We start from the raw sequence: 13,910 nt of genomic DNA, 5'->3' as shown, positions 1-13,910 counted from the left end.
TACTAGCAGAATCTTTGCAACTTCTTATAGTTTACACCATGGGATTTTGAAAGTGAGTTCATGTTAACACTAGGCAATCCCTATACATTCCAAATGTGGAGGTCTTCATTTTAGACAAAGCAGGCAGACAGGTCATTTGTTTTTGTTAAAAGTGAAAAGTAACAGTAACAGACAGGTCAAGAGAAAAGTTGCATGCATTTCTTGTCCAACTCTGACTGATCCAAAGATGCAAGGAAACCCCAGTATATAACCTGTGTTAAAAGGACTATATTTCTGGTAGTAAGCATTGGAGGAATAGCCGTATATTCCTGTGCAAAGGTAACCTGTGTTTTTCTTTTCTTTTTGTTACACAATATGGATGTGCATTTCATTCCATTTCCACCTAACCAGTATACTACATAAACATGAGAATAGGGTACAACACTAATATTGCTGTGAACTGTTTCAGATAGACTACAATCACCTTTGTAAAATAGAAGCTACGCAACATAAACTAGAAAGTTCAATCCCATCCTACTCTGTCTTCGTACCTTTCACCTAGACCAAGAGTTTAGTAGACTCAAAACTGCGCAATTCAGGAGAACAGCAAATGAATATTTGGTTTTAACCGATTGTCTCTGCAAGTGTAGTCATGCTGGTCATTGCTAAAACTGCATCATGTTCATTGTTTATAGTCAGATAAGAACGGACTACACTCAAAAGGCCCTCCATCATAAACTATCTAGCCATCCAACTTCAAAATTATGAATCCACGTCACTGATTGGACTCCAGAAGTTGTGCTCTTTAATACTTTTGGGAGTTATCCAGCATGTCCGTACAATACATGTTTTATCCCAAATGTTACATAGGCTTACTGTTTCTCAACTTCTCTTACTGATGACTGTTCATACATGGTTGATTCCAAATGTTAGCTAGACTTGCTGTTTCTCAACTCCCTCACTGATGACTGTTCGATTGAAGCAAGCTAGAAACTCTTTATTTCCTTCAGCTCCCTTCAAAGGAGATTCAATCCAACCTTTGCATTGAAATCCATGGTTTTGTACCCCATTTATGATCCTCTCAATCACCTGCACAGCCGTAATAGTAAGCATCTCGTGACAGCAGTAGTAAAATGAGGAACTTCTGTTATAAGCAAGAGATGTGACCAAGTAAAAAAAAAATTGTTCTCAGTTATCTTTTCTTGCTAAAAGTTGTGGTATACCAAACACAAAAAGTAGTTTGATGATGGGAAATAGGGATGGGGATGTTGAAGAAATAACAATAAAACCAAGTGAAATTCCAGCATCTCCAGATTCCCCTTGAAAAGGTTACCGTGAAAATATCAACTTCATCGCAGCTCACACAGCAAAAATTCTTGGTACCTCCTTTGATGGAAAAAATGCTCTAACCCATAAAGTATGGAAAATCTACTAAAAAGATTGAGAACTGATAACTCAACCCAAATTGACTTCTCCAGGAGTTCAGCCATAGGGCACATCCCGAGCACAACAAGCAGACTGACAACATGCCCGTAAGACCTAGTCTATTCCATGACTCCAAATAGGTAAAATCAAATGGAATGCTGCTATTTGTGTGTAAATCCAGCTCTTTGCTTTGCTGGTTAACCTATCAGTGATTTTCCTATCCTATCTGAGTTGACAGAAAATTCCGTTCTCTTTATCCAAATCCTTAATCTAGTCAGAGTTCTCATTTTCTTTCACCCATTGACAGTTAGCATCTATCCGATTCATAGAAAAACTAAAACCAGGTACAAATGAAAAAATGTCTCAGAGACCTATTCACCCTTCCTCCTGTATTATATGCAGCCACGAACGTGACATTATGGGACTCAACCAGGGAAGAATAGATGTATGTGATGCATTTTGGCTGGCAATGGAAATTAAGAAAGATTCTTTAAAACCTGTGTACTAAAACAAGTACTCCCAGTGTCCTAGTTTATATGACTCACTTTCCTTTTTATTCAGTCATAAAAAGAATGACACATTTTTATATTAAGTAACAATTTACTTTAATATATCCATTTTATCCTTAATGAAATGATTTATAGCCACAGAAATATCTCACATATTTTAGACCACAAGTTTCAAAAGTCGTACTTTCTTTCTTAAACTTCGTACCAAGTCAAACTCATATAAAATGGGACAGATGGAGTAATAGTTATTTGTGTGGCAACAAATCATCTCATTAAGGGTAAAATGAAAAGTTTAAAGTTAAATAATTTCTAAATATAGTAAGGTATCATTCTTTTCGGTACATACTAAAAAAGGAAAGTGCATCACAAATGGGGACAAAGGGAGTACACAATCACTTTACTAACAGATTATTTCATATAAGAAACAAAATCAGTAGAGCGCTGGATGAAAGTTGAGCAGTCTTACTGGCTACTTCCCTCTGATTGACCTACTTATTTAGCCAAGGGGATTTATATTACTATTATCAATTCAAATAATTTATGGTTGGCTTGGTTGGACTAAAAAGGAAGCATATTTTTGCCATATACACGAGCATTTGTTTGAAATAGCATCATGTTAAGACAAAAGACATTAGGAGAATAAATCAACAAGAAAATGAGAGATCTTAACATATTTAACATTCAAGTAAACAATATGAGCAATGCACCCATAAAAATTTTCACAAATTAATGTAGCTACTCATCTAAATTGTCGTCCAAAAAAACATTATAGCATGGATTCAAATGTCATTTCTTGCAAAAGGATTTTTTTATTCTCCCACTAACCAAATGTTTTCTTCCCTTTTCATACTTTTTGACTGATTATAAAAGTTGGATAGACTATCAATTGCATTCAATGTAGCCCATTGTCCCTCCTCAAAATAGCCAAGATACTAATATCATTTAGCAAAAGTCTTAATAACCAGCTTTTCTTTCAAGAAGAATAAATCCAAAAAGATCTTAATAATCAGCTTTTGAGTAGATTATATAAAGCATCAAAAGAAAACAAATGTAAAGGCTGGGAAATGCTTACCTCTTGATGGACCAAGGGATCCCTTACAATTCCACCTCCTCCAACCTAACATGTTTATAAAAGTCTACATCAAAAATACATAATTATCTTGCGAAACAAGATTAACTCTTAAGAACACAGTAAAACCCAATGCCTCTTGGAAGCAATACCAATACAATAGACTTCAGGTAAGTGCAAATGACTGAGCTATCAGTGGAATATCTACAACTATTCATCTGATTGAATTAACAGCTATGTTGCTCGGACTCTCCAAAAAAGCCTGCCACACCTGTGTCAGATCCTCCAAAATGCAGTACTTATGGAGGATCAGACATGCAACCTATGAGATATCTTAAGAGTCCAAGCAACATAGATCAACAGTAGGCTTGAGAGACATATTGACTAAGCCGGTCCTTATAACCTATATTTCCATACATAGAATCCTTCACATGCAAAATTCATCACAAAATTAACATAGAGAACATCCTTTAGAGCAGAATGAAAGCCAAGACATCTAGAAAGAAGTACTAACACAAGACTAGATACGGACAGGCAAATGACTAAGCTTCAGTTGATCTGATTGAGGCATTACTTGGCTTAAAGGACATTGATAAGCTGATGCTTATACCCTATATTTCCATATGCAGAATCCTTCACATCCACACATACAAGAAAACATCAGCAAAATTGGTTCATTTATCAAGTCAAACTACTCTACCAAGTCTAGTCCACTCAAACTCCCTCCCTTCTAGTATATTTGTTGCAGACCGATAAATTATTACACTTTTAGATGAGGTCGTCACCAATTCAACATTGTATCAAAGCAAGCAAAGATCGTACACTGATATCTCACTGCCACCATCAACAATAATATTTCTCACATGCTTGGTCCAAGAAAAGAATCAAATCCGCATAAAGGTGATCAAGGTCATCTTGTAGTTTTAATATAAATAGATAAAAGTGTCATTTCTCTAATAGATTAAGCTTTTAGATGAAGTAGGCATGCAATTAATCTGCAATTAACCAATGTTAAATGATTGGTCAGCTTAGAAGGGTGACGGATGGGAGCAGTGAGGTATGAAATTACTTGGATAGAAGCATCTCAGCTTTCATCACCAGAGACACAACATCCAATGTAATGTAAAACATGAGAAAGATGGTCACCAACGAGGTCCATCAGAGGTGTAAAACATGAATTTGCATGGATACACCAACCTTAGACTTGATCAATTTCCCTCTCTAAGCAAAGCAAATAAGAGCTTTGAGATTTAAAATGTTGGTAAGAAGTAACACTTCTATTTATTTACTAGTCTATAGGTACGTGCGTTACACATGTACTCTTTGTTAATGAGTACAAAAATTTTCAAAATCATATAAATATTATGAAAAAACATGGTTAAGTTATAGAATATTAGTTAAAGAGTAGATTTTTGGAATATTGATTCCACGACATAAATATACAACAAATTCTTGTCTCTTGGTACAAGTATTTGCTTTTTCATTGAACTAGAAGCACATATTTACTGGTTCTCTTAGTTGCTTAATTACTATAGAAAACTGTATGCTTCAGTTGTTTGTGAAGGCAATTAGGAGAATGTTGCACCTGTAAATTTCTCTGTGAATTTTTGGCAAGGAGCTTTTTGGCTTTGACTTACTGCAATTTTTGAAGGATATAATTATTTTGCATAGTCCGAATAAGGAAAGGATTTACATAAGAAAAGTTCTAAATTTTGTTAAAGGTTGTTGGTCGGACTCTTCAAAATGTTGACAGGAGCGTGTTGGACACTCAAAGTCAAAAGTAGTGCATTTTTTGAAGAATCTGACATGGGTGCAGCAACATTTTTGGAGAGTCTGAGCAACATAGGTTAAAGGCCTAAATATTAGGGCTTCCTACATTACTCAAGTAAGGAAAGATTTAGTAAGCAATTTTTTTGTTGATTAATTACATGACAATTTCGCTCAATATAAAATAACATTAATTGTTGGTAGAAAATCAACCTTTTTTAACACTAGATTTAGGGGGGGGGGTTATCCAACACACACTGCATTTACGAAGGGTAAAAGAGCTGATCGGGATCTCTGAAAAATGCTTACTTGGGATCTCCGAGCCTCAAACTGAGGTTTAATCAGAGTCACTAAAGTAGCTTCCTCCTTCATCAAATTGACAACTGCAGGCATCACCTGGATAGACAATGAACATTTGAGTATTACTAGGTATTGACAAAAACCGTCTATGTAAGAAACATTGCTGATAAACCATACACAAAATAGCCTAGTTTTCTATGCTAAATCATTAATGTAGGAAACTACATTAAAACTATAACATTGGTAGCATTTTGGAGAAGAAAAAGCTTACCAGAAGTATCGAAATAAAGGAGAGGTCCAAAGTTACTAAGTCAACCTTTTGTGGGAGTTCAGAAAGGTATCTCAAGTTTGTACGCTCGATAACGCTTACACGCTCATCTCGACGAATTTTATCTGCCACCTGTGAAGAAATCAGCAAGCCTTTACAAATATAAATAACTAAATGATCAGCAATTTAAAGATGATCCCGGACTGCTTGGCCACTAATTAATTTTAAAGAAGCTGTTATTTAATGGCCAAAAGTAGAAGGAAAATCTCATTATTCAGGATTTTTTGAACTGATGAACTTAAATTCAAAGCATACTGGAAGTTTTTCAAAACGACAGTACATTCAAACATTCGAATGGTTTCTTGCTCAATGCTCTACGATTTGGTGTGTAAAAATAATTTTCTTTATGGGCCATCACTGTCACTAGCATACTTTCCAAAAAGGGAAACAGAAAATTGATTCATCAAAACATTAACCATTACTGCCTTATTCCACCTGCACCGCTATTTTATGCTAGAAGTAATTTCAGGTTACAATTTCGAGCAGCTACAACTCAGTTTTGCTTCATACAGAAAACTACTTTTACTTATGATTTTTTTAATAATGGTGGTGTTCGTAACTATTCATTTATGATTTATATCTTTGCAATTTAATTTTATTAGAGAAAATGGTCTAAATCCCCCCCCCCCCCAACCTTTATACCCGAAATTCCAACTACACACTCCAATTTCACGAGTGTCCTATCACCCCCTGAACTGTTTAAAACAGGAATTATTACACCCATAAAACGTCATAACCACATCTATGCTAATGGGTGAGACTCACGCTCTGTAGAAATTTTATTTAAAACTTTTTTTTAATTCTTTTTCCTTTTTGACTTATTATTTAAAAAAGCAATTTAATGTCAAAAACGTCAAAAGTTTATGAATGTATTTTGGATCTTCAATTTGAAACATGTTGATAACATAGATGGTTGTTAATTATTTGAAGCTGAATACATTGAGTTTGATTGAGTTTATGGCTGTGGTTTTCAAATTTAAAGAAACGCCCGAAATTTCATGGAAATCGACGAGCTTGAAACCTCCATTAAAATTAGTTTAAAAGCTTGAGCTAACAATTCAACTTGCCACAAACGAGCACCGTTTTGAGTGGGTAATATATCAAAAGGTTGGAAACGTCGAGGGAAGCTTATATCTAAAATTTAAGGCAATTTGGAGATGATTTAGGGTGGTTTTGCATCAAATTTCAGAGTAATGGCATGAAGAAGATGAAGAACAGACGCTAACTTTTTAGATGCATAGGAAAAGGACCAGCTATTAAAATTAGCCGTGGATCTGTTGGGTATTAAATATAGGATCAAAAATTATCTTCATATTCAAAGTTTATTGAAGAAAATCATTTGGGTGTTCATGTATTAAGCTTAATTTGCTTTGATTTAAAAGATTTTTGGTGCATAAATAAAAAAAAATTGATATATAGTTCTTGATTATGGAGAGTAATTATGGATGAAATTGCTATAAATGATTTGTGGTGTATCAATTAATGTAGTGATAGGAATGATTTCAAGATGGTGAAGAACTTTGGTGCTGCCATGCTCAATCAAATTGCTATTAAGAGGTGGTTTTCAAAATTTCCTAATTTTATGCGCAAATTGAAAAATCAAAATTCTAGAATCAAGAGGAATAATGAAATTCCATGGTGAATTCAAAGAATGTGATGGTTGCGGCGGCTTAGAGAAGGTGAATGGTGGAGAGATTTGATTTATGTTGTGAAGAAAGAAAATTAATAAGAAAAAACTAAAAATACACATATTTATGAAAATTTCAAAAATAAAGTTTTATTATATGTGTTGATCCTCTAAGAGAGTGAGATACACTCACTGTGCCACGTAAGCGTCTAGGGAGTAAATTATTTTAGTTTTAAACAATTCAGGGGGTGATAGGACACCTGTGAAGTTGGAGTGTGTAGTTGGGATTTCGGGTATAGATTGGGGGGGCTTTAGACCATTTTCTCATTTTATTATAAGAAGTTTTATGGGTCTTACAATTTTTTCCCTCCTTTTCTAACTTGCACATTGCACTAGAATTTTGGCAATGCATCTGGACACAACGTTCCTTTTCTCCTCTATCTTTTTACAAAAAAAAAAAAAAACTGATACTCGCTAGAGCTGCTCCAAGCCTCCAACAAGCATGGCACCATGTATATTCAACATCCTTTCCATTTTGTATTCAGACATCTCAAATTGGACAACTCGGGACCTTAACTTGTGTAATTGAAACCAGTAAAAGAAAATTAAAAAAAGTAGAACCTTTATGAGCATCAGCTTTTAAGTCTAGTAATGTTACCTGTCCATATCCTACATCAACTCCATAGACAAATGAAGCACCATACTGAAGTAAACAATCAGTAAATCCTCCAGTAGACAATCCTGAATCAAGAGCTACTTTTCCTGTGACATCAATCCCCAGGTTTTCAATTGCAGCCTCCAGTTTATGTCCTCCTCTGAGTAAACATCAACAAGCAAGTCAAAGAGCTACTAAGATTTCTGCCAAGTATGTCAAAAATAAAAATATAGGCTCAGTGTAGGAATACTCACCTGCATACGTATTTTGGAATTTCGGCCATGATCTCCACAACAGCTTTATCAGGGATTTGAGTCCCTGCTTTGGTAACAATTTTTCCGTCTACAAACACTTTGCCTAAGCTAGAAAAATTGTTGGGAGTTAAGGAGATGGAGGCAGAGTGACATAAGCAAACCAACTGCTAGTTAGAATATATCAACTTGAAAGAAAAGTTTAAGCAAAGAAGTAACAATAAGTTGTCAGTCCGACATAAAGTAGGAATTCATAAATACTATAAGACGATTTGGATAAATTTTTGGAGTTGGACATTAATGAGCCCGAAGAGGAGCTATGTGTGAGGTTGAGATACAAGACAAGAGATTAAGAGAAACTAAAGTGTTGGAAAAAGAAATCAGTAAGTCCTACATTGGTTGAGGAAATGGATTGTGGTCTCCTCTTGGACAATCCTTCCTTCATGAGCTAACTTTCAAGGTTGGGTTAGGCTCAGGTCCATTTACTAACATGGTACTAGAGCAGACAAAGGTTTATGCTTCGTCTCACTACCACCCATTATCACGAAGAATGTCCACATACTTAGTTAATAAAAAGATTTATGCCTGCACTTGAGGGGCATATTAAAGACATAATTAAGTAAATTAAAGAGTATTCTCTCTAACTGCTTAAAGTTTTAGGAAAAAGCACACTCCTATTTACAAATATTATGTCTATAATGATTATATTCTTCATGCTTTCTTCCGTGTCATATTTCTCACATTATTATTATTTTTGAGATTGGTAACATGTATATATGTATATATATGAATTAGATCTGCACCATGACAGTGCTATTTACAATTACAAAACCCAACCATGCTTAGGACTACAGCTTCACAAGGATCCTATCATATCAACTAGTGGTTCAGTCTCCTCTACATAGTTTTCTTTACACCAAAAAAGAAACAAAAGAATACAATTCATCTTGACTTTTTGCACAGGATTGCTTGTCTTAAAATTTTTTGTAGTTCCTCTCCTTCCAAATTGTCCACCATATACAAGTTGGGACAAGTTTCCACCACTTCTTTTGTCTCACTGCACCGCCATTATAGTTCCAACACTTCAATAAATCACAGCTTGTTGCTGACATAGACCATCTTAGTCCTACCAAGTTCAAAAAAAGTTGTCACAATTGTCCAGTTATAGGACAATGTAGAAACAGATGGCTATTGTTTTCTCTGGCTTCACCACACATACAACATCTAGAGCATAGATGAACACCCCCCCCCCGCCTTCTTAAGTTTTCTTGAGTGAGACATGCTTCTCTTGCTCCAAGCAAAACATAGGACTTTGTAAGGGGCCTTAGTCTTCCAGATGATCTTTCATGGCCACTGGTCAAATTGTGCATTTTGTCTAATCTGGTATTTGTATGCAGATTTGACAGTGTAGACTCCATCACTTCCAGATTTCCAGCACAACGTATCCTCAGATTCTTTGAAGCCTTGGAAAAGTCCACGACTCTTTCTAATTCCCAATCATGTAATAATCTTCTAAAAGTGATATTCCAACCATGTAGTCCTTTAGCTGATTCAAGGTTAATATCTGGTAAAGTAGCAATAGTGTAGAAAACAGAGAACAGAACTTTTAAAGGACCGTGCCCAAGCCAGTTGTCATGCCAAAAGAGAATTTTCCTCCCGTTGCCAACTTTGAAACTGATATTTCCAGCCAAAAGTGGCCAAAAAGATCTAATGGCTCTCCAAACTCCAAAGGGACAATTCAGAGAATTAGAGCACCACTGGTCATCTTGGCCATATTAATCATGTACAAATCTCCTCCATAATGCATTAGTCTCCAAGTAATATCTCCATAACCATTTCATCAACAAGCTTTGATTATGGGCTTTGAGGTCTCTAATGCCAAGTTCTCCATCCTTTTTGCTGGTGATGAGGCATTCCCATTTGACCAAATGAATTGCTTTCTTTTCTTTGTTGCCTTGCCAAATGAAATTCCTCCTTAAGGAATCTAATCTTTTCAAAACCTTAGAAGGGATAGGAAACAAAGACATGGCATAGGTAGGGAGAGCATCCAATACACTATTGACTAGAATGATCCTGCCCCCAATGATAAATTTTGCCCCTTCCAGTTAGAAAGCCTTTTTTCACACCTTTCTATAACACTGTTCCAGATTTCCAGAGCTTTACTTTTTGCACCCAAAGACAGCCCTAGATACACAGTAGGTAAGGATCCCACCTCACATCCTAGAACTCCTGCTAACACTTGGATGTTGTCCACTTTGTTGACTGGGAAAAGCATACTCTTGTTCCAGCTCATACGTGGCACTGATACTGCTTCAAAAATCACCAGAATGGTTCTTATATCTTTCACTTGGTTGATATCAGCATCACAAGAAACCAGTGAATCATCAGCATATCACATGATATAAGAGCCAGATCCACCGATCCTTCGTCCTTGTTATTATATTTCTCATTGTTGTCCCCTGTGTTATGTTATCCACGCTCCAGTTGTCTTGAGCGAGCGGGGAAATGTTAAGTCCCACATTGGATGAGGAAATGGGTTGTGGTCACATAATATGATATTAGCAATCATCCTCTGATGAGCTAGTTTTTTGGGTTTAGTTAGGCCTAACTTCCATTTCTTCACAGAAATAAAGGCATACTCTTCAATAAGACAAATTGACATAGATGAACAAAAATTGACATCCAAAAATAAATAATTAAGCATTGATATGTCTGTTATAGTATTATATTTCTTGAAACATTGCTTCTGAAATTCAATGTCTACGCTAATAGTGTGATGATATTCTTTTTAATGATGGCCAGACTATTGCTATACAGCTTCTACTCAAGTAATGCCGTTCTACCCTGTAACTCATTCCACAGAGAATTGCATTCTAACTCTAAACAGGTCAAACCAAATTATAAGAACATAGTAGGAAGTCTCTTTACTCTGCAATGAGAACAGTGAAAATCAGGTTTGATTACCAAAAGCTCAAGGTTTGAGCAATCCAGATGTTCTACTTATCATATAGGAAGCATTACAGGCACCCATAGAATTGATAGAAATTTGTTATAAAATTATATTTCTTGAAACATAGCGTGTCTGTTAGAGAATTATATATCTTGAAACATTGCATCCAGAAAATTTCAGTGACTATTCTACTAGTGTGATGATGTCCTTTCTAATGATAGCTAGACTATTTTTACAGACTCTACTCAAATAATGTTATTCTACCTTGCAACACTTCCCATCAAGAATAACATTCTAACTCTAGACAGCTCAAACAAATTGAAAGAACATAGACGAGAAGTCTCTTTACTCTGCAACAAGAAATGCAATAAACAGGTTTGATTACCAAAAGCTAAATGATACTGAGCAATCCAGATCTTCTACTTATCATATTGGCATTCGGCAGCAATCAAGACATCAAAAAAAGGTATCAAAAAGACTTGATGAATATCAACTACCTTGAAGGATCCATGACTGTATAAATGTCCGGCTGTATTGCTGAAACCTCTCCAAACACAATTCATCCAGTCTCCTTTTCCTAATGAATTATATGAACACTTAATCAATATTATGGTAGGAAAAGGACCGAAAGTTATCAATAAATTACATACAAAAGGAGCTTTGAGCTCTATTTGAGGAACATTAATACAAGCTTCGGTATAGTGAAACAGCCACTGAAGCAGCTAAAAGTGTGTAACAATCCCAGGCAGAAGAAAGGACATGTTCTATAAGAGACTTCAATAAAGAAATGAAGCTCTATCGATGATGACCGAGTAAGCTTAATTTACCTGTGGGGAGGAAAACTTCAGGCCTCAAGGATTGATAGTTTTTTGGTGTCTACAGCGTGATGGTGGTTATGGTGGGCCTGAGGAGGGGCATAAGTAGGCAGAAGAAGTATCGGGCCTGCAACTTGCCGAGGACATGACCCTAGATAGAATGATATAGAGGTCGAGGACTAGGGTAGAAGGTTAGTAGGTAGTCATTCGCTGTCTAGTTTCCCTATCAGTAATACTATTATTTTTTTCTCCTACTGTCTAAGACTTCAATTTTATCATTACATGTTGTTTTCTTTCCTTCAGTTTTCTTATTCATTGTTGCTGCTACTGGTATTCTTTGCTGTATTTTCTTTTCCTACTTGTTTGATATGCTTTACTTGAGCCGAGGGTCTATCAAAGGCAGGGGTAAGGGGGTAAGGTTGCATACACTCCACCCTCCACAGACCCTACTAGTGGGATTTCATTGGTATATTATTGTTGTATTATTGTGTTCAATCGTATGAATGCAGTAACAAGATCAACATAGTAGAATGCAATTAAAGTTGCACATCAAGAATGACATTTGTGGAGTACATATGTGCACAAGAGTGTATAGTATGTGTAAACAAGGAAGCTTCTTGTATCCATATACATATCTAACCAAGTATATTACTTAAGTGAGTGTTGGCTAAATTTATAGCGTCAAGTAAAATCAGAAAGGGTAAAATGTGGTAATCCTTCAGTTTTGAAGGTTAAAAGACAGCATGCAACGACTCTAGTTAATGAAGTGGAATCATCCCTCTATGCAAATCTCATTTGTCATGTGCGTTTACATAATGCTATGTTGTTCACGAGACAACATTTGTACAACTGAACATAGCAAATCACATCTCTAATATAAAAATGCATTTGGCAAATGACACTAAAGTACAATAATACACTGCAAAGAGTATGAGAATTGTCCAATTGAATGGTTGAAGAGACATCTAATAAGACAAGTGTTATGTAAAAGCACAATTCTAGTCAACGTCTTTAGTACAATTTCTGTCAATGCCGATTAAGGAATAGCATCTACACAAAATAGTAAAACACAAATGCATCTACTATCCCAATTTTAAGCTAAAATGTGACGGTGCCATTCTAAAAAAAAAAGGCTTAATTGAACCTATTTTTTTTAACTCTATCCTCCAGACACCCATTATGTTTATTGGTGTGTTAGTATTCAAATTGAAAACTTAAGCGGTTAGAGAAAGCACATTTTTTATTATTTAATTATATTCTCAACACGCCCCTCACGCGCGGGCCTGATTGTTTTTCATGGGCCAAGCACATGGAAATTCTTGCTTTGATACCATGTTGAAGTGTGTGACCATCTCATCTAAAAACTTAAGCCGTTAGAGAAAGCATACTTTTTATTATTTAATTATATTCTCAACACGCCCCTCACGCGCGGGCCTGATTGTTTTTCATGGGCCAAGCACATGGAAATTCTTGCTTTGATACCATGTTGAAGTGTGTGACCATCTCATCTAAAAACTTAAGCCGTTAGAGAAAGCATACTTTTTATTATTTAATTATATTCTCAGTATGCAGTTTTTTTTCATGTTATTGGGTTTTTTTTTTTAATGAGAAGTTAGCAACTGAGGAAGTTGAAGCAATACACATTAGGGTAGAAGAATAAATTGATGATACTAGGAAGCAAGAAAGAGAGAGGATTACTTTTTCTTTGGTTGACCCTTCTCTTCAGTCACGGAAGCAAAGGCTCTTACAGAAAGATAATTGCTGATTTTGAACTCCAACGATGTCGCTAATCAATACAAGTAGAATACTTATTATCATCAGATAAACCGACAAAGAATGAGTCGAAAACTGCAACAACACTTTCAACCATTTACAAAGAGCTAAGAGTGCATATGTAAAAGAAGAGAAAAGTACCAGAGAGCTTTGGACTAGTGTATGGTAATTTGCAGGAGAAAAAGAAGCTATTGCTCAAACTGTAACAGCGAGATATTGGTAGCTTCAGCGCCATTTCTCTGACTTCTACAATTGCCGACCAAAGAAGAGGAGAAGATTAGGGGATTTTGCAATGACTAGCTTTTCTCTTCTTCTTTTTTATTGGGTTTAGCGGCTCACTGGATAGCACAAGTCCAATAACAGCTCAAAGCGCAGAAATAGCTCCTTTTTTGGGATGTAAATTGAAAATTTAAAAAATAATAAACATAACGGAAAATGATCAAAATTGCCCCTGAATTATGC

At 35.7% G+C, this 13,910-nt stretch overlaps 1 protein-coding gene across 3 annotated transcripts; it reads right to left on the bottom strand.

The window, feature by feature from the left end:
* Nucleotides 1-286: 286 nt before the first annotated feature.
* Nucleotides 287-13,817, bottom strand: LOC102586967 (putative rRNA methyltransferase YqxC). Of its 3 annotated transcripts, XM_006353770.2 has the most exons (9): nt 13,590-13,817; nt 13,374-13,461; nt 11,358-11,437; nt 7,914-8,016; nt 7,663-7,819; nt 5,321-5,449; nt 5,059-5,145; nt 2,986-3,030; nt 356-1,068 (listed from the first exon to the last, which is right to left on the bottom strand). In XM_006353770.2, exons 1-9 carry the CDS (start codon nt 13,681-13,683, stop codon nt 913-915), a joined length of 939 nt encoding a protein of 312 aa, XP_006353832.1. In that variant the 5' UTR covers nt 13,684-13,817; the 3' UTR covers nt 356-912. The 3 variants fall into 3 exon arrangements, with proteins under 3 accessions (XP_006353833.1, XP_006353832.1, XP_015166982.1); XM_006353771.2 differs by lacking the exon at nt 13,590-13,817 and having other exon boundaries at nt 287-1,068; nt 7,914-8,021; XM_015311496.1 differs by lacking the exons at nt 356-1,068; nt 2,986-3,030 and adding an exon at nt 4,580-4,618.
* Nucleotides 13,818-13,910: the final 93 nt, after the last annotated feature.

Source organism: Solanum tuberosum, unplaced genomic scaffold (assembly GCF_000226075.1).
Source record: "Solanum tuberosum cultivar DM 1-3 516 R44 unplaced genomic scaffold, SolTub_3.0 scf00161, whole genome shotgun sequence".
Taxonomy (NCBI): domain Eukaryota; kingdom Viridiplantae; phylum Streptophyta; class Magnoliopsida; order Solanales; family Solanaceae; genus Solanum; species Solanum tuberosum.
This window is presented reverse-complemented; position numbering and strand designations above follow the sequence as displayed.